At 48.0% G+C, this 22,264-nt stretch overlaps 1 protein-coding gene across 2 annotated transcripts; it reads right to left on the bottom strand.

Moving 5' to 3' along the window:
* Positions 1-362: 362 nt before the first annotated feature.
* Pla2g15 (phospholipase A2 group XV) lies at positions 363-19,855 on the bottom strand. Of its 2 annotated transcripts, none has more exons than XM_041650959.1 (6): positions 19,640-19,855; positions 13,604-13,760; positions 6,434-6,552; positions 6,119-6,217; positions 5,488-5,712; positions 363-2,749 (listed from the first exon to the last, which is right to left on the bottom strand). In XM_041650959.1, the coding sequence occupies exons 1-6, from the start codon at positions 19,764-19,766 to the stop codon at positions 2,238-2,240; spliced, it is 1,239 nt and encodes a 412-aa protein (XP_041506893.1). In that variant the 5' UTR covers positions 19,767-19,855; the 3' UTR covers positions 363-2,237. The 2 variants fall into 2 exon arrangements, with proteins under 2 accessions (XP_041506893.1, XP_041506895.1); XM_041650961.1 differs by having other exon boundaries at positions 2,504-2,749; positions 5,488-5,587.
* Positions 19,856-22,264: the final 2,409 nt, after the last annotated feature.

Raw genomic sequence — 22,264 nt, 5'->3', positions numbered from 1 at the left:
CACAGGGGACACGGGTCATCCTTGAATTCCCCAAGCATGACCCCTTTATTGTGTTCAGGGCAGCTTATATAGGGATCCTTAACTGATAGCCACGCCCCAGCCAAACCCACCAGAAACCACTCCTCTGCCATCAGGAACTCCTGAGGGTCTCAAGCAGCTGCAAACAAAGGAAAACAAGTTGTTTTGCTCAGAGCAGCTGCAAGCATTGGAAAACAAGTTGTTTACAGAAAATTCAGGGTCTGGGGGTCCACAGCCCCGACACATCCCTATCTCAGACACTCCCTTAGTCCGTCCCTCTCCGTACACTCCCATTTCTTAGCCGTGATCTCTACTGCCCACCCCTGTCTTAACCTAGTCTCTCCTTCCTACTAGGATCCTTGAGAACAGGAAAACTCACAGGAGCATATGAGCTTCCATGGCTTCCTCCTGGGTTTTCAGGACTGGCAAGTTTCCCACCATCTGAAGCGAAGTTCTAAGGGATGTTATGGTGAAGCTGAGCTGGCTAGAACCTGATCTCTTACTATGACTTCCTGTCCAGACTCAAGGAAGCAGGGAGAGAAGATGCTGAATCTAAAAACGGCGACTTCCTAAAATGAACTTCAGGTTCAAACGACACTGAGACCAGAAGCTGAGGGAAGGCAGAGGCTAGGGAGTCCAACCAGGGTTATTTGCAGGATCATCCTTATCCCCAACCTCAGCTTTGGGGCATCATATGGGGACTGCTGATCAGGCAGAAGGGTGAGGACAGGAGCCCAACTCCTAGAGATACAGTTCTGGGTCTGTTTCTTGGTCCCAGTGGAGAAATGGATCCCAGAGAAGAGGACAGAAGGGTAACGGGGAGAATGCTGAGACCCAGCAAAGCTGCAGCCCAAATGGCCACCTCTCCAGTGCCTTCCTACCTTCTGCTCCACCCCTCCCGCCTCTCATGCACAGTGCAGAACAAGGCACCTTACAGTATCCAGAATACTTTTATTGCCAAAATTGAGGTACAGCTTGCTCCGGGCCCCAGACGGGGGGCCACCACTCAGGTGAGAGACAGATGATAGGAATGTGCTTAACAAGGGGAATCCAGTGCCAGAATCATCGTGGGAAGGCAGTGTATGCAGTCCAGCCTGAAAGTGGTTTGGGGACCCCAACCTAAAAGTTGACCAAGTCTCAACCCATAGTCAGGTCCACTGTCCCTTGGACAGACCCAGGTTCACCATCCCGGCTGTCACACAGAGACCATGCAGCATCCCTGGGACAAACAAAAATCCCCTAGCTGGGACACTATGCTCCTAGGTGTCGGGGACCCTTTCAATTCTCTGGACTAATTCCTGCAAACCAAGACCTGTTCAGTTGCTTAGTGGGAGCAAGCACTGGGCAGGAACTCTACCACCTCTCGACTCCTGTGCCAGCCCAAGTGGGTTGTAAGACCCTACAGCAGGGTGCAATAGGGTGGTGGAGTCCTCAAGACGGTGGCTCAGAGAAACTCCAAGCGACCACAGCTGTCCCCTTGAGCGCCTTTTCTAGGCCCTTCTCTCTTTAAACTACAGTCCCAGAACCTAGAAAGCCAGCTTCAGTACCGGGACCCACATCACAACCAAGGAGAGCAGGAATCCTAGGACATGTCCCCCAGAATCGAGGGGTCCTCTGCTGCCCAATCCAGAACCAGGACCAGGATGCGCAAAAGGTGAGAGGTAGGAGTGGAGTCTGAACAGCCCAGGACCTGGAGGAACCATGGGGAATACAATGAACTGCCCTGCCTGCAGGGGCGCTGGGCTGCCGCCAGGAAGCCACACTCAGAATGTCCACCAGCGAGCTCACAGGGAAGCTAGCAGCCCTAGCCAGTGTGTGGGAAGGTCAACTGACGGTCACTGTGGAACCTCAGCTCACAGGAAGGATGGGGCCCAGTGGGCAAGAGTAGAAAGGCCAGAGAACTAGGAGGACTGCATGGCCTGAGGTGGGGACTGGGGTAAGGAGCCAAACAAGGCAGCCTACAGAGCCAGTCTGAGGTCGCAACTCCATCAATAGCAGCATTCTTTCTATCAAACGTCCTTTGAATCCACACTTATCTCTTCCTTCGTCACTCCCATTATACATAGGAAGGATGAGAAACGGCATTCCCCCGAGGCAGATACCTCACAGCCTAAGACCTAGAAACTTGAACAATAGTCACGAACTTTACCAAGCTTGTAGGTCAGAGCCAAGAGAAGCTCCATGGTCCAGCCATCCAGCAGTCATGCCTGGCACAGGAATCAAAGCTTGAAAAGCACCCGTTTCAGATAAGCCAGGGTAGTGGCATTGGCTAACATCTCGATGTGTTCACTTCCTGGCAGCTCCTGCAATGATACTTTGTGCTCTTGGCGCTTCTGCCAGGCCTGGCACTGCAGGACATTCTCCAAGTTGACGGTGCCATCACCATCGCCAAAGCAGATCTTTGGGTCACGGTCAGGAAAGCTCTCGTAGTAGAAGGAGTCTGGCGTGGGGACGCCAGTCCCATAGAGGCAGTGCAGCTCCACACCTGGTGGCGTCATGGTCTCAACTAGCCCTTCTGTGTCCTGCCGCATCAACCAGCCGTCTTCAAATCCGATGTCCTGGAAGAACTGGCGATAGTCACGGAGTGTGTAGTTACTTGTGGGTGTGTGCACAAATACCTTTTCATGTGACCATGTGTGGTTGTATGGCAGTAGCCAGCTGGTGGAGACAGCGGATCGCTGCTGCTCCCGGATCTTCAGTGGCCCAATAACAGGGATGCGATTGTTGTCTCCTGGAAGGAAAGCAAACTACCTGAACAGCAGGTTCGCCAACACTCCAGAATCTTAGACTGTTAGCCATCATCATGATCTCCATTCTGCACCACTGGCTTTTATTTCTTTTTCTTTTCTTCCTGTTTTTTTTTTCTGTCTGTGGAAATTATATATCCATATCTACATGTTCCTTATGTATTTCTTCAGCAGAGATTCAGCCAGCACTTTGCCCACCCTCAAGTTATTTATGTTTGTTCATCTATAAAGTGAATCCTGTTACATGCGTGAGTTAATTTATTTACTTTCCAATCTTAGAAGTCAGAATTTTGCTATAGCGAATCTTAGCTGGACCCTGAGAGGTTTAATAGAACTTAACCCCCAAAAAAACCTCAATACCTGTGGGCACTAATCTTGTCTAAGGTGAAGCGGCCAAGTCAATTGGCCGGTTAGGGTGTTTTTGTTTGTTTTATTACACTGACCTGTGTACTTGCCTTTCCTTTCCTAGGTCCAGATCAGCATTCAGTCAGCCTGCTTTCGTCCCACCCATCACAGTGCACTTTTCCAAGAGGCCAGACTTGCTAGAAGCAAGGCAGTTGGGTGGGAAGCTGCTGCTGGAGTCAGCCATAGCTGGAGTCAGCTAACATCTGGAGTCAGCTAACAGCTGGGGTCAGCTCTTCCCATTAGCCAATGAGATTTTCAGGGCCTGAGGCAGCTTAGAAAGGAGTTACTTGTTCAAGAACTACCATCACCCATTACCCAACACTATCTGAAGGCAGCAATCCCTTTTTGGCCGACCCCAGGATCTCAGCTTTGCCTGCTACCTCTAGAATCCTTGGGGAAAGGGAAACCCCAAGAGTCCATGGATCTCTCTCTCCCACCCCTGGATTTCTAGGGCTGACAGCAGTTTCCTAACATCTGAGGTAAAGATTTACTGGGTTTTACAGGAAAGCTTTGAGAGGGCCAATGCCTGAATTCTTACCATGTCTGCCTGTCAAATTCTGAAGGCACCCACATGTCTCCCTGTAGGCCCAGGAATGGCAGAGCATACGACTCTGATGACTCCTCACTGTATCTAAACACCTGAGCCATGAGCTCATTGTCCACTCAACCCAGGATCACTACTGGGAGAAATTCTGAACCTGACCCGATCGTAACGTTCAGATGAGCAAGCAATTTAGGCAGTACTAGTGAGGGCAGGAATAAAGTCTAGAGATTCCTGAGACAGTTCTGGTTCACAGTCCCCAAGTGAGGGGGCCCCAAGGCTACCACTCAGTCATGGAGGAAGGAGAGTGGCTCCTTCCTGCATCAGGAAGCTCTGCCCCATGGCTGCCAGGCAAGAAGACCCAGCCAGACCCACGCCTGCTTCCTCCTAGTAGCGCCTGCCCACAGAGGCAGGTGAAACTCATAAACAGGAAGTGGTAGTCAGCCTTCCTCCTGTGAGGAAAGTGGGGCTGGGGTAAGGAAGACTTGAGAAGGGACCCCCCCCCCCGCCCAAAAGAACTGGGGGTCAAACCAAGTTCTGCCAGCCAGGTGCACAGCACTGTGTATGTTTGTGTGTGCGTACACATAAGCAAATACTGTGTGACCCACAGGTATGCCACTCTCTGTACACGTCACAGCAGAGCACGGGTCACAGGGCCATCAGCTAGAAAGGGGAAACCAGGAGTACTGTTACATTTCCTTGTTATTGCTTTGTGGGAGGGGAGGGTCAAGACAGGGTCTCTCTGCATGGCCCTGGCTGTTTTGGAACTCGCTCTATAGACCAAACTGGCCTAGAACTCCCTGCCTGCCTCTGCCTCCCAAGTGCTGGGATTAGAGGCGTGTGCCACCCCACCCCACAACTGCTTTCTTTTAAGGTGTGTGTGTGTGCCCATGAGTTAGCGCTACAGCATGCATGTGGAGGTCAGAGGACAGCTCGTGCGAGTTAGTTTTCTCCTCCTATCATGTGGGTTCTGGGGACTGAATTCAGGCCCTCAGATTTGGCAACAAGTGCCTCAACCTGCTGAGCCACCTCACCAGCCACAGCATTAGAATTTCTGTGGAGAAAACAAGATACTTGTTTTGGGGCTGGAGAGATGGCTTAGCAGTTAAGAGGTCCTGAGTTCAATTCCCAGCAACAACATGGTGCCTCACAACCATCTGTAATGAGATCTGGTGCCCTCTTATGGCCTGCAGGCAGACATACAGGCATAGCACTGTATATATAATAAATAAATATAAAAAAAAAAAAAGCCGGGCGATGGTGGCACACACCATTAATCCAAGCACTTAGGAGGCAGAGGCAGGCAGATCTCTGTGAGTTCAAGGCCAGCCTCGTCTACAAGAGCTAGTTCCAGAACAGGCTCTAAAGTTACAGAGAAACCCTGTCTCAAAAAACAAAACAAAACAACAACAACAACAAAAAAATAACAGAGAGAGAGAGAAAGACTTGTTTTTCTTTCTACCTGACTACTGTGTGTATATGACATGCATGTCATTTGTGGAGTTGGCTCTCTTCTTATACCTTTATACTGGTCCTGCAGATCAAACAAACGCAGGTGGTTGGGCTTGCACAGCAAGCTCCTTTAACCACTGAGCCATCTCACTGGGCCTCCAAAAATGAAACGGAAGGCCACTCTGGAGAAAGGATGTTTTAGTCAGAAAGGATGTTTTAGTCCAGGGAGGAGACATGAAGGATGTTGGCATAGCATGAAACCACAGAAAAAAAGAGGAGGCATTTCTGGGAACAGCCATGCATGAGTGGACAGAGAGGTCTTACCTGAAGCCAGGACGCGCAGGGTCTTGGCCACGCCCCCCCAGGGCGCACCCAATGAAATGAAGGCATGAATATACTTGTCCTTCCAGGCCTGTGGCTGCCGCTGCAGGAAGTAGAGCGTGTACATGTTGCCCATGCTGTGGGCGACCAGCACCACGGGGCCCCCATACATCTGGTACATCTCCTCGATCATCTCTCGGAGGGCCAAGAAGTAGGGCCCGTTTTCATCTGCAGGCCAGAGCCAAGCAGGGGTCAGGCTGGAAGTGTCCTGGGACCTGGACCACTGGCAATCCACAGGCCAGACCCAGGGCTAGCGGGTGCAGAGAATGTTGGAGCCTAAGTAGGAGCAGACTAATTCCCCTAAAGGTTCAAGAAGAGAGGACCAAGAGGCTCATTTTCCCCCTCGGTCTTATCCTCTACCCCCACAGAGCCTCAGAGGGTCCTGGGATGTGCGACAGGGAGGACAAGGCAAGACTGGTCAGAGCTGGTGGCTGCCACCGCTGCACTTGCACTGGGCGACAGAGCCCCAGATACAGGGAGAGCCCAAGGCCAATTAGTGGCCAAGACTATCTTATCCCTGTCTCCTAAGCCCTCAGGGACAGAACAGGGGTGGGGATGGAGGGAGATTTCTTACTTGGAGCTCGGCGCCAATCATAGGGAGCCCCTCGGAGATCTCCGCCCCGTGTATAGCCCCAGCCCACAAAGCTCTCCACCATAGTGAAGAAATAGGAACCTACGGACAGAAATGCAGAGAATTACATAAAGTATAACCCGTGTTCACCGCCCACACCACACCCACAGTGACATCTGTCTCCCTGAAGCGCCCACTAATCAAAGTCAGCTCCCAGGATACCCCTTCAAAGCAATGTAGCACTTTCCGCAAGCTGGAAGCCCAGCAAAGCCGAGCCCCCAGCTACATGCCCTGGAGACCCTGAGCAAGCCTACATACCCACATTCCTTTTGCTGGGGTCTAAGAACTCCAAGGAGAATGTTTCCCCGAAGCCAGGGACACGCACATCCACACCATCAGGAAACTGGGTGGCCCGAGATGTTCTGTTATAAACAAGCCTGCCAGGAGAAGGTATCAGTAACTCAAAGGTATCACCATGCTTAGTATGTCTCAAATACTGTCTGTCCTTCTGTCCTGTGACCTCAGTCATACTCCAGCATCACTCCTGGTTTGGTTGGAGATAGAAAAGAGATGAAAAAAGTAACAGAGCAGGTTTATAAAACACAGATTTAACAGAACGGTGGTGGCCCACACTTTTAATCCCAGCACTCAGGAGGCAGAGGCAGGCAGATCTCTGTGAGTTTGAGGCCAGCCTGGTCTACAAAAGTGAGTTCCAGGACATCCAGGACTGTTACACAGAGAAACCTTGTCTCAAAAACAAAACCAAATAAATAAATAAATAAATAAATAAATATTTTGGAAAAAAAAAAAAGCAATCACAGAAAGCTGACAGGACCCCAACACTGATCCAAATGACAGGGTGCGAGGCCACTCTCTCCAGCAAATAACCTGCAAAGTGTGGGAAATTGTTGTGGAAAGCCGACGCAGCTGTGCATAAGATGAAACTCTAAACAGGTCAGAGGAGCAACCAAGACAAAAAAGCTCTTTGTAGCCTTAACCTGTGCCTCTGCTGGCAGTGCCTGAGGCCATGCGTCTCCAGGCCAGAAATAGAAATGCAGATCAACAGCCCAGGAATAGCTGCAATCGCACACTGAAAAGAAAGTCAACAAAGAGAGGGCAGCATGAACAGCAGGGAAGGACTGGGTGCCCTGGCTAGCAGGGCAAAGCTTTTAACCTATGAAGTTCTAATCAGCGCAAACAAATAGCGGGCACCAGCTATGTTCTTTGATTTGGCTGGGCTAGTAAGGGCACTTGTTGCCGGACAGGCAGGGTGGTGGTGGTGCACTCTTTTGAACCCTCTGTACTTGGAAGGCAGAGGCAAGCAGATCTCTGAGTTCAAGGCCAGCCTGGTCTACAGCTACAGGACAGCCAGGCGCATCAAGAGACCCTGTCTGGAGCACGGTTGGGGGGAGCAATTGTTGCTCCTGCAGAGGATCCAGGTTTAATTCCCAGCACATAAGCACCTGTAACTTCCAGTTCTAGGGGACCTGATGTCCTCTGACTTTCACAGCGCTCAGCGCACAAGACATTTACATATATGCAAGCAAAAACATGAAATAAAATAAATCTAGAGACTTCTGTCTGGGAAGGACGTATACAGTTCTGAGTCTGAGTCATCTCTGTGATTTATCAGCTGAATGAAATGCCTGGAGTCAAGTTTATAAATTCTTTGAGCTTTCAGATTTTCCTTACCTATAAAATACATTTCTTTTGGTGCTGAGAGCATTCATTGCCTGCTCTTCAAGAGGACCTGAGTTCAATTCCCAGCAACCACATGGTGGTTCACAACCATTTGTAATGAGATCTGGCGCCATCTTCTGGCCTGCAGGCATACATGCAGGAAGAATACTGTATACATAATAAATAAATAAAGCTTAAAAAATTATAAAAAGCCGGGCGGTGGTGGCGCACGCCTTTAATCCCAGCACTCGGGAGGCAGAGGCAGGCGGATCTCTGTGAGTTCGAGACCAGCCTGGTCTACAAGAGCTAGTTCCAGGACAGGCTCCAAAACCACAGAGAAACCCTGTCTCGAAAAACCAAAAAAAAAAAAAAATACATTTGTTTTGTTTTGCTTTATTGTGGTTCTGTAAATCAACTTCAAAGCCTTTTGTATGATACATTGAGTTACACCCCCATCTCCTATAAAACAGGCTTAAAGACAATACCAGTTCCAAGGAGAGCCTCAAGACTAAACTAAATTCATCACTTAGTGATTTTACTATGGCACAGACCTCAAGAGTGTTCTACTACAAAACTAGATAGTGCGAGCCATCCATTCAAGTGAGCTCTTGCCACAGTCAAGAAACACATGAGAAGACAAGGCTGGTAAAACACACCTGTGATCCCAGCATTCAGGAGGCGAGCCAGGCTCATCAGTGACCACCTGGGCTATCCTGGGAATTTCCAGCCTGAGCTACACTGTGGACCCTGTCTCACAGCCCTTGTTTTTGTTTGTTTTGTTTTTTTGTTTTTTGAGACAGGGTTTCTCTGTAGCTTTGGAGCCTGTCCTGGAACTAGCTCTTGTAGACCAGGCTGGTCTCGAACTCACAGAGATCCGCCTGCCTCTGCCTCCCGAGTGCTGGGATTAATCCTTTAAAGGTGTGCACCACCACTGCTTGGCTCACAATCCTTTTTTAAATTTAATTGTCTGAGTATGACTTTTTTGTCTACACATATGTGTACCACATGCATGCCTGGTGCCTGCAGAAGTCAAATGAGGGATCAGATCCCTTGGAACTGAAGTTATGATGGTTGTGAGCCACTACGTAAGTTCCGGGACTCAAACTTGGGTTCTCTGCAAGAGTAGAGAGTGATCTAATCTACTGGGCCAAGTTTTAGCTTTTTGTTTTTCGAGACTGTTTAGCTCCGGCTGTCCTGAAACTCACTTTGTAGACCACTTTGTAGACCAGGCTGAACTCGAACTCACAGAGATCTGCTTGCCTCTGCCTCCCGAGTGCTGGGATTAAAGGCGTGCGCCACCACTGCCTGGTTTACAGGGCCATCTTACCAACCCCTTTTGTGTTGCTGTTTTGCTGGTCTTTGTTGTTGTTAAGACAGGGCCTTACTACAGAGCCCTAGTTGGCCTGGAACTCCCAGGTACACCAGGCTGGCCTTGAACTCAGAGCTCTACCTGCTTTTACCTCCTGCGTATTGAGATTAAAGGTTTGTACCACTACCACAGGCTCAAAACCTTTTTTTTTCCCCTTTAAATTAAGGGAGAAAGAAGGAGAGAGTACTTCTGGAATTATACATAGTAAATAGAGTAAACTTTGTGCTTTGTTTTAGCTTTAAGACAGGGTCTTGCTAGCCCAGGCTAGACTCTACCTTCCTCAGCCTCAAATCCATCTTCCTTAACCTGAATGGGTTATAAGAATCCTCAAGTAATGGGGATTTTGTAAGTAGAACATTCCAAAATAATGAAAATATGGTATATAAAAATTGGCCTAGCCGGGCAGTGGTGGCACATGCTTGTAATCCCAGCACTTGGGAGACAGAGGCAGGAGGATCTCTCTGAGTTCAAGGCTCAAGGCCAGCTTGGTCTACAAAGTAAACTCCAGGACAGCCAGGGATACACCCACCCCACTCCCACCAAATAAGATAAAATAAAAATTGTAAAGTCAGGTGTTGTAGCACATGCCTTTATTTCCTACACAGGACAATCCTATCTTTAAAAAAAGAATACATAATTTAGTAAACACATCAACCACCAACTCAGTTCCTTATTATTAGCATCAAGTATCATAATATACCTAGCATGGATGTGCACGCCCGTAAGCCCGGCACTCCATTGGCAAAGGCGGGTGGATAGATGGCCATGAGGTAGAGGCCTGGTCTACACAGTGAGTTACAGCCAGAAAGGCTTCACTGGGCTGACAGCATCTAAGGAACATCTGCTATAAATGTTAGATGGCTACACTAGCAGAAGGCCATGGGAAATTTTCAGCTCCATTATCTTTTGGCGGGGAGGGGGCTAGAGATCAATCCTGTCCTTTTTAAAATCTATGTTCAATGTCTGCATGTTTATGTAAATATACTTTATATGACATGTGTTCAGGTGTCTATAGAATCCAGGAAGCATCAGATCCCTTGGTGCTAAAATTATAGGCAGCTGTGAGCCATCCAACACTGGTGCTGAGCAGCAACGTGGGTCTTCTGAAAGAGCCTCATTTCAGCCCTCCACTTTCTACGTGCTAGGCAAGAGCTACATGTCCAGCCCTCACCCCCCACCTCACATAAACTATTTTCCCTTTCTTTCTTTTTTGTTTTTGTTTGTTTGTTTTTTGAGACAGGCATTCTCTGTAGCTTTGGAGCCTGCTCTGGAACTAGCTCTTGTAGACCTGGCTGGCCTCGAACTCAGAGATCTGCCCGCCTCTGCCTCCCAAGTGTTAGGATTAAAGGTGTGCACCACCACCACCCAGCTTTCTTCTTTCTTTCTTTCTTTCTTTTTCTTTCTTTCTGTTATTTTTGTTTGTTTTTAGATAGGGTCTCACAATACAGCCATAGGAATTTGTTCTGTATACCATGCTAGCCTTGAATTTTGTTATCTCCTTCTGCCTCCAAAACACTGGAATCCCAGGTTTGTGCCACAAGGTCTAACTAATCTGCCCTTGAAATCCCAGCTATTCCAGAAGCTGAAGAAGGACTGAAAATTTATGGAGACCCATATTAAAAAACAAAAAAAAAAACCTTTTCCCCCCATTTTTGCTTTTTGAGACAGGGTCTTTCTATGTAGCCCTGGCTAACTTGTAACTTGCTCTGTAGACCAGGTTGGCCTCAAACTCACAGATCCACCTGCCTCTGCCTTTAAATCATAAGTATGTATTCGTTTGTGTGGGGGTGTATGTCACAACACACATGTAGAGTTTGTTTTTTGAATATATGGGTCTGAGTCAAGGGCAGCCCAAGTTTGGGGCTGGAGAGCCAAGGACAGCCAAGGCCACACAGAAAAACTCTTTAGCAACAACAAAAATACATAAATAAATAAGGAAGAAGAAGAAAAAAAAAGATGGGTTCAGCAAGTGACTCAGTGGATATGGGTGCTTATTCACAAGGCTGAGGACCTGAGTTCAATCCCTGGAGCCAACACAGTGGAAGGAGAGAGCTAAAGCTCTCAGGTTGACCTCTGACCTAAACCCACCCCTAAATGAATAAATGTAACTTTTCAAAAAGGTTTATTTATTTACTTTTTTTATAAACATTTATTTATTATGTATACAGTATTCGGTCTGCATGTCTGCTGCAGGCCAGAAGAGGGCACCAGATCTCATTACAGATGGTTGTGAGCCACCATGTGGTTGCTGGAAATTGAGCTCGGGACCTCTGAAAGTGCAGGCAGTGCCCTTAATCTCTGAGCCATCTCTCCAGCCCAAATATAATTTTCTTAAAAAAAAATTTTTAAAGGAGAGGACATGGGATGGAGAGATGGCTCAGCGGTTTGGCTGCTCTTCCAGAAGACCCAGGCTTGACTCCCAGCACTCAGGTGACCAATCATAATAATCAGTAACTATAGTTCCAGGAGATCCAAGACTGGCCTCAGTAGGCACCAGGAATATGCACTGAGGCAAAACATTCATACACATAAAATAATAGATAAATCTAAAGGAAGGAGAAGACCACTCCCACCACCACCACTGGCTGCTTTGGCAGAGCACCCTGGTTCAATCCCTAGCACCCATACATGGCAGCTAGCAATCATCGAAAACTCAATTCTAAGAAATTCAATACCTTCTTCTGGCTTCCTCAGGCAATGCATGCATATGGTACACAGACATACAAGAAGGCAAAACACCCACACACACAAAATAAAAAGACAGAAATCTTAAAAAAATAAAAATAAAGGAGACACATGAAGGTGGAAAAGGGATGTCTTTGGGAGGAGCTGGATATGATCGAGATACATTGTACAGCCCAGGTGTAGTGGTGCATCCTTCAATCCCAGACTTGGGAGGAAAAGCAGGTGGATCTCTGTGAGTTCCAGACCACCCTGTTCTACATAGTGAGTCCAGGACAGCCCAGATACATAGTAAAGCCGTGTTTTGAAAAAACAAACAAAAGAATACATTGTATAGTAGATCCAGTACTAGGGGCTCTGATACCCTCTTCTGGCTTCTGTGGGCACTACACACACAAGGTTTACAGACATACAGGCAGGCAAAACACCCATAGACATAAAATAAAGAGGAAAATTTAAAGAAAGAAAAAGGGACTAGGGAGATGGCTCTTTTTAAGAAGACTCAGGTTCAATTCCCAGCACTAATGTGGTAGCTCATAACCATCTGTAACTTCATGTCCAGTAGACTGATGCCTTCCTCTGACTTCTGCAGGCATGCATAATGCATACAGGCAAAACAATCATACATATCAAATAAAGTAAATAAATCGAAAAATAAATTTTGAAAAGATACATTGTAGCTGGGCAGTGGTAGTGCAAGCCTTTAATCCCAGCACTCAGGAGGCAGAGGTATGTGGATCTTCTATGAGTTAGAGGCCAGCCTGGTTTGGTCTACAGAGTGAGTGCCAGAACAGTCAAGGCTACACAGAGAAACCCTGTTTTGGGGAGATATATATATAAAAACTGGAGGGCTGGAGAGATGGCTCAGAGGTTAAGACCTTCTTCCAGAGGTCCTGAGTTCAATTCCCAGCAACCACATGGTGGCTCACAACCATCTATAATGAGATCTGGTGCCCTCTTCTGGTCTGGTGACATCCATGCAGATAGAACACTGTATCCATAACAAATAAATAAATCTTTAAAAAAAAAAAAAAACTGGCAAAAAGAGGCAGGCGGATCTCTGTGAGTTCAAGGCCAGCCTGGTCTCAAGAGCTAGTTCCAGGACAGGCTCCAAAGCCATAGAGAAACCCTGTCTCGAAAAACAAAAAAACAAAACAAAAAAAAAAAAACTGGCAAAAATAATCACCAGGAAAACCACTTGCCATCCAATTAAAATGCTTACTTCATAGCCCCCTTAACTTCATCGTCTGAAAACCACTGATATGCTCACACATCTGGAAATCAAATTCTGTCTGTGTCTGGGGTCTTGAGACAGTGTTCTGCTACTTAATCCTGGCTGGTACCCATTCTGGAATTCTGTAGACCTAGCTAGCCTCAATTATGACGACTCTCCTGCCTCAGCTTTCCTCCCAAATGCCGCGATTATAGATAGACCACCATACCCACCGTCCTTCTCATTTTCAAACATTTGAGGAAGGAGGGAAGCCACATTGAGTCTGTGGACAGGGGCTAGCCAAAAAAACCCTGAGTCTAGGACTTGATGGCTAAACTAGAGAAAGGAAGACCAGGACCAGGAAAAAGAAGAAAATTATTCCTGAGCGTATGGAGCTAGTCAGTGCTGACCAGGCCAGATCAAGGGCTAACGAGCCCAGAAAAGAGGGGTACTTTTCCACCTACTGAGGAATGAGAAGGACGAGGACTCTGAAGACCTCTCTAGGCCCCACAGTGGTTCCCCCATGGGTGCGCGCCATCCCCACCTGATATTGTCAATCCAGCAGTCAATGATGACAGGCAGAAGCAGCTCAAGGTTCAGCCAGAGCGTGAAGTAGCTGTCCGTCTTCTTGGAGCACAGGTAGTGCACGACCTTTGGCTTGTCCAGCTTTGCTTCCAGCTGGTTACCCAGATCACCAGGCACTGCAGAAGAAGAAAAAACAGGCATGGGTCCGAGCCCTGCCAGGCTGGAGACCCCCAAGAACCCTGCAGTTTGCGAAAGAGTCATCCAGAGAGGACAGACACCATGGCACCCAGAGTGGACACCATGGCATCCAGACTGGACACCATGACACCCAATCTTTGCAATACCACTCTGGAAGTTGAAGCACAATTCCAGGTTTGGAAAAATCAAAAACAGGGAAACCTGACAGAGAAGCCAGGACACTACCTTCATGTAGAAAAAGTTGCTACTAGCTAGGAACGGTGGTGAGTATCTGTAATTCCAGTACTTAGGAGGCTGAGGCAGGGGGATCAAGTGAGTGAGTCTGGGCTACACAGTGAGATCCTATTTCAAAGCAAAAAGAAACAAAAGCCAAGTTCATGGGAAAGAAGTCTGCCACCACATACCCTGTGGAGGCTTAAAGAGAGGCCTGATATGCTTGGGGGAGGCCTAGAACTCTCTCCAATAATGTGGAATATAAATGGCCTCCCTAGATCTTCACTGGAACTTCCTGGTAGGCCATTCAGAAAGGGGTTCAAGGCAGTCACTTCCCTGGGAGGCTGTGATTCCCCTGTGATCTCAACCTGGATTACCCCTTCATATAATGATGGTTTCCACATATTCAACGCAATGCCCATCAAAATCCCAGCAAAATTCTTCAAAGGCCTCGAAAGAACGGTACTCAACTTCATGTGAAAAAGCAAAAAACCCAGGATAACCAAAACAATCCTGTACAATAAAAGAACTTCTGGAGAGCATCACAATCCCTGACTTCAAACTCTACTACAGAGCTACAGTACTGAAAACAGCCTGGTATTGGCATAAGAACAGACAGGAGGACCAAGGGAACTGAATAGAAAACCTGGATATCAATCCACACAACTTCGAACACCTGATCTTTGATAAAGAAGCAAAAAATATCAAATGGAAAAAAGAAAGCATATTTAACAAGTGGTGCTGGCATAACTGGATATCAACATGTAGAAGAATAAAAAATAGGCCCATTTCTATCACCATTCACAAAACTCAAGTCCAAATGGATCAAAGTCCTCAACATAAAGCCAGCCACACTGAACCTTACAGAAGAGAAAGTGGGAAGTACACTTGAACGCATTGGCACAGGGAACCACTTCCTAAATAGAATCCCAGCAGCACAGACACTGAGAGAAACAATTAATAAATGGGACCTTCTGAAACTGAAAAGCTTCTGTAAAGCAAAGGACATGGTCAACAAGACAAAACGACAGCCTACAGAATGGAAAAAGATCTTCACTAACCCCACATCAGACAAAAGTCTGATCTCCAAAATATACAAAGAACTCAAGAAATTGGACACCAAAAGAACACATAATCCAATAAAAAAAAATGGGGTACAGACCTAAACAGAGAACTCTCAACAGAGGAATCTAAAATGGCTGAAAGAGCCAGGCGGTGGTGGCGCAGGCCTTTAATCCCAGCACTAGGGAGGCAGAGGCAGGCGGATCTCTGGGAGTTCAAGGACAGCCTGGTCTACAAGAGCTAGTTCCGGGACAGGCGCCAAAGCTACAGAGAAACCCTGTCTCGAAAAACAAACAAAAAAACAAACAAATAAATAAATAAAAATAAATAAATAAATAAAATGGCTGAAAGACACTTAAGGAAATGCTCAACATCCTTAGTCATCAGAGAAATGCAAATCAAAACAACTCCGAGATTCCATCTTACACCTGTAAGAATGGCCAAGATCAAAAACACTCATGACAACTTATGCTGGAGAGGTTGTGGGGAAAAGGGAACACTTCTGCATTGCTGGTGGGAATGCAAGCTGGTACAACCCCTTTCGATGTCAGTGTGGCGATTTCTCTGAAAATTAGAAAACAGCCTTCCTCAAGACCCAGTAATACCACTTTTGGGTATATATCCAAAGGATCTCAATTGTGCCACAAGGACATGTGCTCAACTATGTTCATAGCAGCTTTGTTTGTCATAGCCAGAACCTGGAAACAACCTAAATGCCCTTCAACCGAAGAATAGGTAAGGAAAATGTGGTACATTTACACAATGGAGTACTACATAGCAGAAAAAAATAATGACATCTTGAATTTTGCAGGCAAATGGAAGGAGCTAGAAACCATCATTTTGAGTGAGGTCACCCAGACAGAAAGACAATTATCACATGTACTCACTCAAAGGTGGTTTTTAAATATAAAGCAAAGAAAGCCAGCCTACAAACCACAATCCCAGAGAACTTAAACAACAATGAGGACACTAAGAGAGACTTACATAGATCTAATCTACATGGGAAGTAGAAAGTAGAAAAAGACAAGATCTCCTGAGTAAATTGGGAGCATGGGGACCTTAGGGAAGGGCTGAAGGAGAGAGAGGAGGGGCAGAGAGGGGAGCAGAGAAAAAGGTAGAGCTCAATAAATATCAATTAAAAAAAAAGATGGTTTCCAAGGTTAACTGGACTCAGATCATACTCTGTTGAGGAGGGGTTTTAAGGCGGCTCATGGGAGTTCTCCAGAATCTCAGAACTGCGGCCAGTGCTACAGCTGGTATTAGATATGTACCCTCCAGGTTTAAACCCGGCCAGAAAGAATCAAGCAGGGTCCCATCTACCCGCAGGCCGTGGACCTAAGACAAAGTGCTAGGCCAGGAACTAAACCTAGAGGCCATGCTCTCATGTTTCCCATGTTTGTTTCTCGACAAGGTCTTACTGACGTCAAAAGCATGATTTTCCCGCCTCTAACCTCCCAAATGCTGGATTACAGGCTGGGGGGGGGGGGGGGGCATCTTAAAAAACACACAGGAGAAAAGTTTACAACAGTACCAGCAGGCCCACCAAGGCCCTAGGCCTTGCTAAAGGCAGAAAGTTCCAGAGGGTAGAGTTTGTGGAAGGCCTCAGCATGGTAGAGGCCTCAGCATGGTAGAGAGCTGTGCTGCACGTGACTGAACAGCAGACTGCTGTTCAGTCACGTGCAGCCACAGGCCAGGGTGTGACCGAGTTCCAAGCTGGTTGGGTCCCGCTCTTATCAATCTCTTTGGTCCACACAGACCCCAGGGCCCTAGCAACACCAAGTCCACACCACTTGAATTGCTAGTGTTTAAAGTCCCCGCAATCTACTTCCTCCCGTTAAGGTGACAGGCCGCACCTACCTGCTATAGGCTACCCTCTGGACACTGCAGAGAGACCACCCCTTTGAAGAGCCACGCGGCTTTCCTCACCAGTGACTTTGAACACATGTCTTTGTCTTCTGAGTGTCGTGGGAAGGTGAGACACCTGCTTTCCCCTCCCTTCAGGATGCAGGTGCAGACGCAAGAAATTCCCAGCGTGGAGTCTCTGCATGCCATGCTTGTGAGCTGGGCATGTGAACTGGTCACTGTCTCCATCCACCAAAGGGGAAATGAGTGAAAAGAGGAAGCCGCCAGATACCCCTTGCCCTGGTCAGGCTATGTGGCTTCTAAAAATAGCAATGGCCCCTTCCTGAGACACTTGGTGCCTGAAACAAGGACAAGAGCCACGCAAGCCACACATAAAGCTCTTACTTGACATAACACCGCGAAGGGTCATCTTCATATAAATTTTAAAATCATGAGTACTTATTTCGTGTGTACGCTACGTAGAGGTGAGATGAGAGCACACCACAGCACGTGTGCGGAGGCCGGAGGACAACCTGCTAGTTGTCCTTCATGCCTGGTGGCAACCCCTTTGCCCACTGAGCCTTCCTGTATGCCCTTTTTATTCATTTCACAGATGAGAAGACTCAGGCTGAGCGGGATACAAATGGTTTGCCTAAGGTCCCATTCCCCTGGCCCGGGGTCAATTTTCTGACTTCTGCTGCCTCTACCACTACCTCAGGACCCACACGTTGTGCCTAAGGAAAAAGAACAGCTCTCTCCGGTCTCTGAGTTACCGGCAGCAGCCCCAATCCTTGAAAAGATGGGCAGGCTGAAGATACAGAGGTTCAGATCATGGTGGAGTCTGAGGCTTCTCTGCTATGATTTAGGAGAACCAAGACCGGATGGATTAATAGGTGCAGTTAGCACCAATCCGTCCAGGTGTGGTGGTGCACACCTTTAATACCTGTACCCTGGGAGGCAGAGGCAGGTAGATCTCTGTGAGTTCAAGGCCAGCCTGATCTACAAAGAGAGCACAGGGCTATAGAGTGAGCCTCGCCCTCCCCTCCACAAAAAAAAGGTGGCAAACGTGAATGTGATCAGAGAACGCACACACCCAATGCCAAGGCCCTCATTCTCGGAACTCCTTAGGCTCACACGTGACTTCTTCATACTGGTCACCAGGGTAAAGTCCAGATGACCCCATAAGTCACGAGCTCTACACCATGTATGCCTCCTGCTTCCCCCTAATTCCATTCCAACCAGCCTGGAACCATCTTCCAAGCACACCTAGTTCCAGCATACTCCAGGACAGCCTCCTTGGCATCCACCCACCCAAGCTGACTCTCAGAGTCTGTGCTTACCCTACACAGACCTCATCCCTGAGAGCCATCCTGGAAGCTTGAGAAAGGCAGGTTTAAGTGTGAACAAATCTCAGAGTGAACCTAGGTCCAGAATCCCTCAAGTCATCTCCTGACCTAGAATGCTTACTTCTTGTTGTTGACGAGTTTCACTGTGTAGCGCTGGCAGTCCTGGAACTTGCATTGCAGATCAGGCTATACCTGGCTCCGAGATATGAATGCCTCTGCCTCCTGAGTGCTGGGATTAGTGTGTGCTGCCAGGCTTAGCTTACAATGCCTATTGAGGCTTTCCAGGACCACTTTGCCAGTCAACACTATGCTTCTATGAGCTGCAGTATCCCTATTAAAACATTCCCTGCAGTCAGGCATGGTGAAACATGCCTACACGCCTGCCTTTAATCCCAGCACTTGGGGGGTGGGGGCGGGCAGGGGCAGGTGAATCTCTGTGAGTTTGAGGCCAGCCTGGTCTACAAGGTGAGTTCCAGAAAAGTCAGAGCTGCTACCCCAGAGAAACCCTGTCTTGAAAAAACAAAACAAACAAACAAACAGTCCTAGAAGAAAGAGCACAGGAATGCATGCTCCAGCTGAATAAGTAAGTAACGTACGCTTCAGCAGGTCTCTGTTCGGTGGCTGGCCACGGAAACACTAGCTCAAGAGGAGAGCCAAGGCAAACAGAAGACTCCCAAAGATTTTATCCTGGCCTATTAACTCAAGGAAACGCTGTTGATTCTTGCTCAGCTGCCAGTCTAAGACCAAAGAGTGAATCCCCAGGCAGCGTCACTGGCCTCAACACAGCATGGAATAACCAGGTCTTAGGGGAGGGAGTAGGGCATGCTCTCTGACTCCCTAACACCTGTTCATGGCTAGCATCCCAACCCTTTCCTCCGTCTCTCCTTGCCTTAGCCATCCTCTCTCCCTTACTTCTCCCCAAAAGTCAATGTCACGCATTTCCTAAGTTGAAAGCGAAGGGAAATGATGCTGGTAGTCAGCAAAGATAGAACTTGCTACTACCCATGCCGTGCAAAACACAGAAGGCCGATGCTTTCTAGGCAGACTCGGACCAATTCTGAGACTGCTAGAAGCCCTCTGAGGTAGGGTCGAGCTGCCTCAGTCTTTACAGCTAAGAAATGGGGACATGGTGAGGCAAGGTTTGGAGTTGACGCAGGTAGGTGGAGTGGGAAATCGGACAGTAGTACCCTTTCCCTTTGCTCTCATCTCTTAGAGGGTGGTTGACCACACCCATGTCCAGTATGGAGGAAGGTGGGTTAACTGACCCGACCCTGTTTAAGAGACCAAAACACTCTGGGTAGGGTGCTTAAAGCACGGGGAAGTCGGGCCAGCCGACTCTGGCTGCCCTGAATCCTGCAGTACCCACCCACCATCCCACCGCACGCCAGTCTCACCCAGAACCACCGGGGGGTGACGTTGGGCCGGGAGAGCCAGGTCTACCAATATCATTAGCAGAAGCAGGGGGACCAGGAGGCCACTCCGGAGCTGGGTCGCGCGACAAGTGAGGAGGTGGCGATCCATGGCGCGAGACTGGCAGCAGATCGAAGGGGCTGCTTTAGTGATTAGGGATCGTGCCTAGGCCGGGGCCGCAGCGTCGTGCTTAACCCCACCGCTCCCAGCCACCAGCCAATTAGGACCCGCCTCTTGCCAAGGCACTACCAATTGGAACTCTCCTCCACGAGCGTCCCTCCCACTCAAGCTCACCACGAGTCCTTGCCCACCCCTGGCCTCGCTGCTAGACTGTACTGCACGCCGAACGCATCGATCGGCAGACGGGCGCCGCCTGGCTCCCAGCTATCGTCCTGCCATCAGACACCCCCACTTCACACGGTGTCTCCAACACTGCCCTTGGTACTCGAAGTCCACTCAGGTAGTCCTCATTCCCGATTCCTACCTCGAAGGTCCGAAAACCAATCGAGCCAAAAGAGCTCCATCATCTACTGTGACTGAGGAACCTCTCCTAAAGCTAGGAAAGAGGAAGCGAGTCCTAGGTAGTTAGTTCGTTCTTGAAACTCAGGTCACCAGCAGCTGACCAGGACCTTTGTACAGCCTTCTCCCTGGCATCCTCAGGGGCGTCTCGTTTCGGCCGCCCATTCCCGGAGAACTTCGACTGTCTGCCTTCTGGGTAGAAATACAGGTGCCACCCAAGAAATGGGTTCGGGAGAAGCTAGATCAACAACCTGTTCCAAGTGATCCGCCTTTTCCAAATGAAGGGTCTGTCACTAGATTCTAAGTGCGGCAGGTGGAGTAGAGTTTGGAAGTGGTTTTAATCGGAAACTCTAAACCATCTATTTGTAAGTTCCCCCTGCTAAGATCTGGGCTCCGGAGCTTGCGTGTACGTCACCCCCTATCCATGCAAACCTGGGGACTCATAAAGGGTGCAAGATTTGAGCCAGGAGCTGGGTCCCGAGGCAGAGGCAGCCTGGGCTGAGGCTCAACACTGGTAATAAGCCAACTCTGTGGAGTAGAGTTAAGCAGGACATTTGAGAAATGAACCTCTACACACTTCCTTCTGAAGGCCAGTTGCACCCTTGGGACGCTGCTTAGTCCCAAGATTTCTGTCCCACCCTTCACCTCTTCCTTCCCTCTTCTTGGTAAACATCTGACCCGTGTTAAAGTTGTTAAAGTTAGTTTTTATAGCAAAATGGGAAGTTTTTAAAAAGATCTGTTTCATTTTGTGCGTCTGGGTGTTTTTGCCCGCGTGTATGTACATGCATTGCATGCATGCCTGGAGCTTGAAGAAGAGTCTTACCAAATAGAGTTTGCCTGGAACCGAGTTACAGGTGGCTATGAGGCACCATATGGGTGCTGGGAATCAAGCCACAGTCCTACGCAAGAGCAACAAGTGCTCATAACTATTGAGCCAATACTCTTGCCCCAGAAAACAGGAAATTTTAAGGCCCACTAACCCCTACCTTAGGCCCCACTTCCCCCACTTCAATCTCTGGCACCAGCAGAGGATTGCTACAGACTGATTTGGTGAAGGTCCAGTAGAAGATCATAGAGACATTAGGCCAAGGTTAGGGACACTGGAAAGTCCAGAGCCAAGAGGCGGAAGGGAGATACTGAAAGGCTTGATAGCCTTGGACATTGACTAGTACCAACATCTTGCCAAACTAGCTGTTCCGGCCCCTAGAAGAGTGTCACTGTTGTCAACTGAGGTTTAGGTGTCCCACCTCCACAAACCCTGAAAGGATGGCAAAAGCTTGTTAGTAACAACCCTTACTCATATAAGAATCAGAAAATGAGCCGGGCGATGGTGGCGCACGCCTTTAATCCCAGCACTCAGGAGGCAGAGGCAGGCGGATCTCTGTAGGCGGATCTCTGTGAGTTCGAGACCAGCCTGGTCTACAGAGCTAGTTCCAGGACAGGCTCCAAAGCCACAGAGAAACCCTGTCTCGAAAAACCAAAAAAAAAAAAAAAAAAAAAAAAAAAGAATCAGAAAATGAGCCTCCACCCATTTTTAAAACAAAGGCTCGCCCAGCAATGGTGTCACATGCCTTTAATCCCAGCACTCGGGAGGCAGAGGCAGGCCAATCTCTGTGAGTTCGAGGCCAGCCTGGTCTACAAGAGCTAGTTCCAGGACAGGCTCCAAAGCCACAAAGAAACGCTGTCTCGAAAAACAAAAACAAAAACAAACAAAAAACAAAGGCTCACTACATAGCTCAGTGTCTTAGCTAGTTTTATGTCAACTTGGCAAAATCGAAAGTCATCTGAGAAGAGGGAACTTCAATTGAAAAAAATGCCTCCATAAGGGACTGGAGAGATGGCTCAGGTAAAGAGCACTGACTGCTCTTCCAGGTATTGGAGTTCAATTCCCAGCAACCACATGGTGACTTACAACCACTTGAATGAGATCTGGTGCCCTCTTCTGGAGTGTAAGCATACATGCAAGCAAATCACTGTATTCATAATAAATAAAAAAAAAATCTTTTAAAACAACAATAATAATAATAAATAAATAAATCTTTAAAAACAAACAAAACGCCACCATAAGATCTGGCTATAAACAGGGAAAT

The sequence above is a fragment of the Microtus oregoni genome, unplaced genomic scaffold, assembly GCF_018167655.1.
Source record: "Microtus oregoni isolate MIOR12 unplaced genomic scaffold, Mior012 000004F_ref0000308, whole genome shotgun sequence".
Classification (NCBI taxonomy): domain Eukaryota; kingdom Metazoa; phylum Chordata; class Mammalia; order Rodentia; family Cricetidae; genus Microtus; species Microtus oregoni.
This window is presented reverse-complemented; position numbering and strand designations above follow the sequence as displayed.

Bases quoted from the DNA above. Each gene is read 5' to 3' on its own strand.
- Pla2g15 (XM_041650959.1), bottom strand. From the start codon at position 19,766: ATGGATCGCCACCTCCTCACTTGTCGCGCGACCCAGCTCCGGAGTGGC. The intron at 6,553-13,603 runs GTGGGGATGGCG...TTCTCCTGGCAG, and splicing joins TGCTGGATTGACAATATCAG to GCTTGTTTATAACAGAACAT. The intron at 5,713-6,118 runs GTAAGAAATCTC...TCTGGCCTGCAG, and splicing joins TGATTGGCGCCGAGCTCCAA to ATGAAAACGGGCCCTACTTC.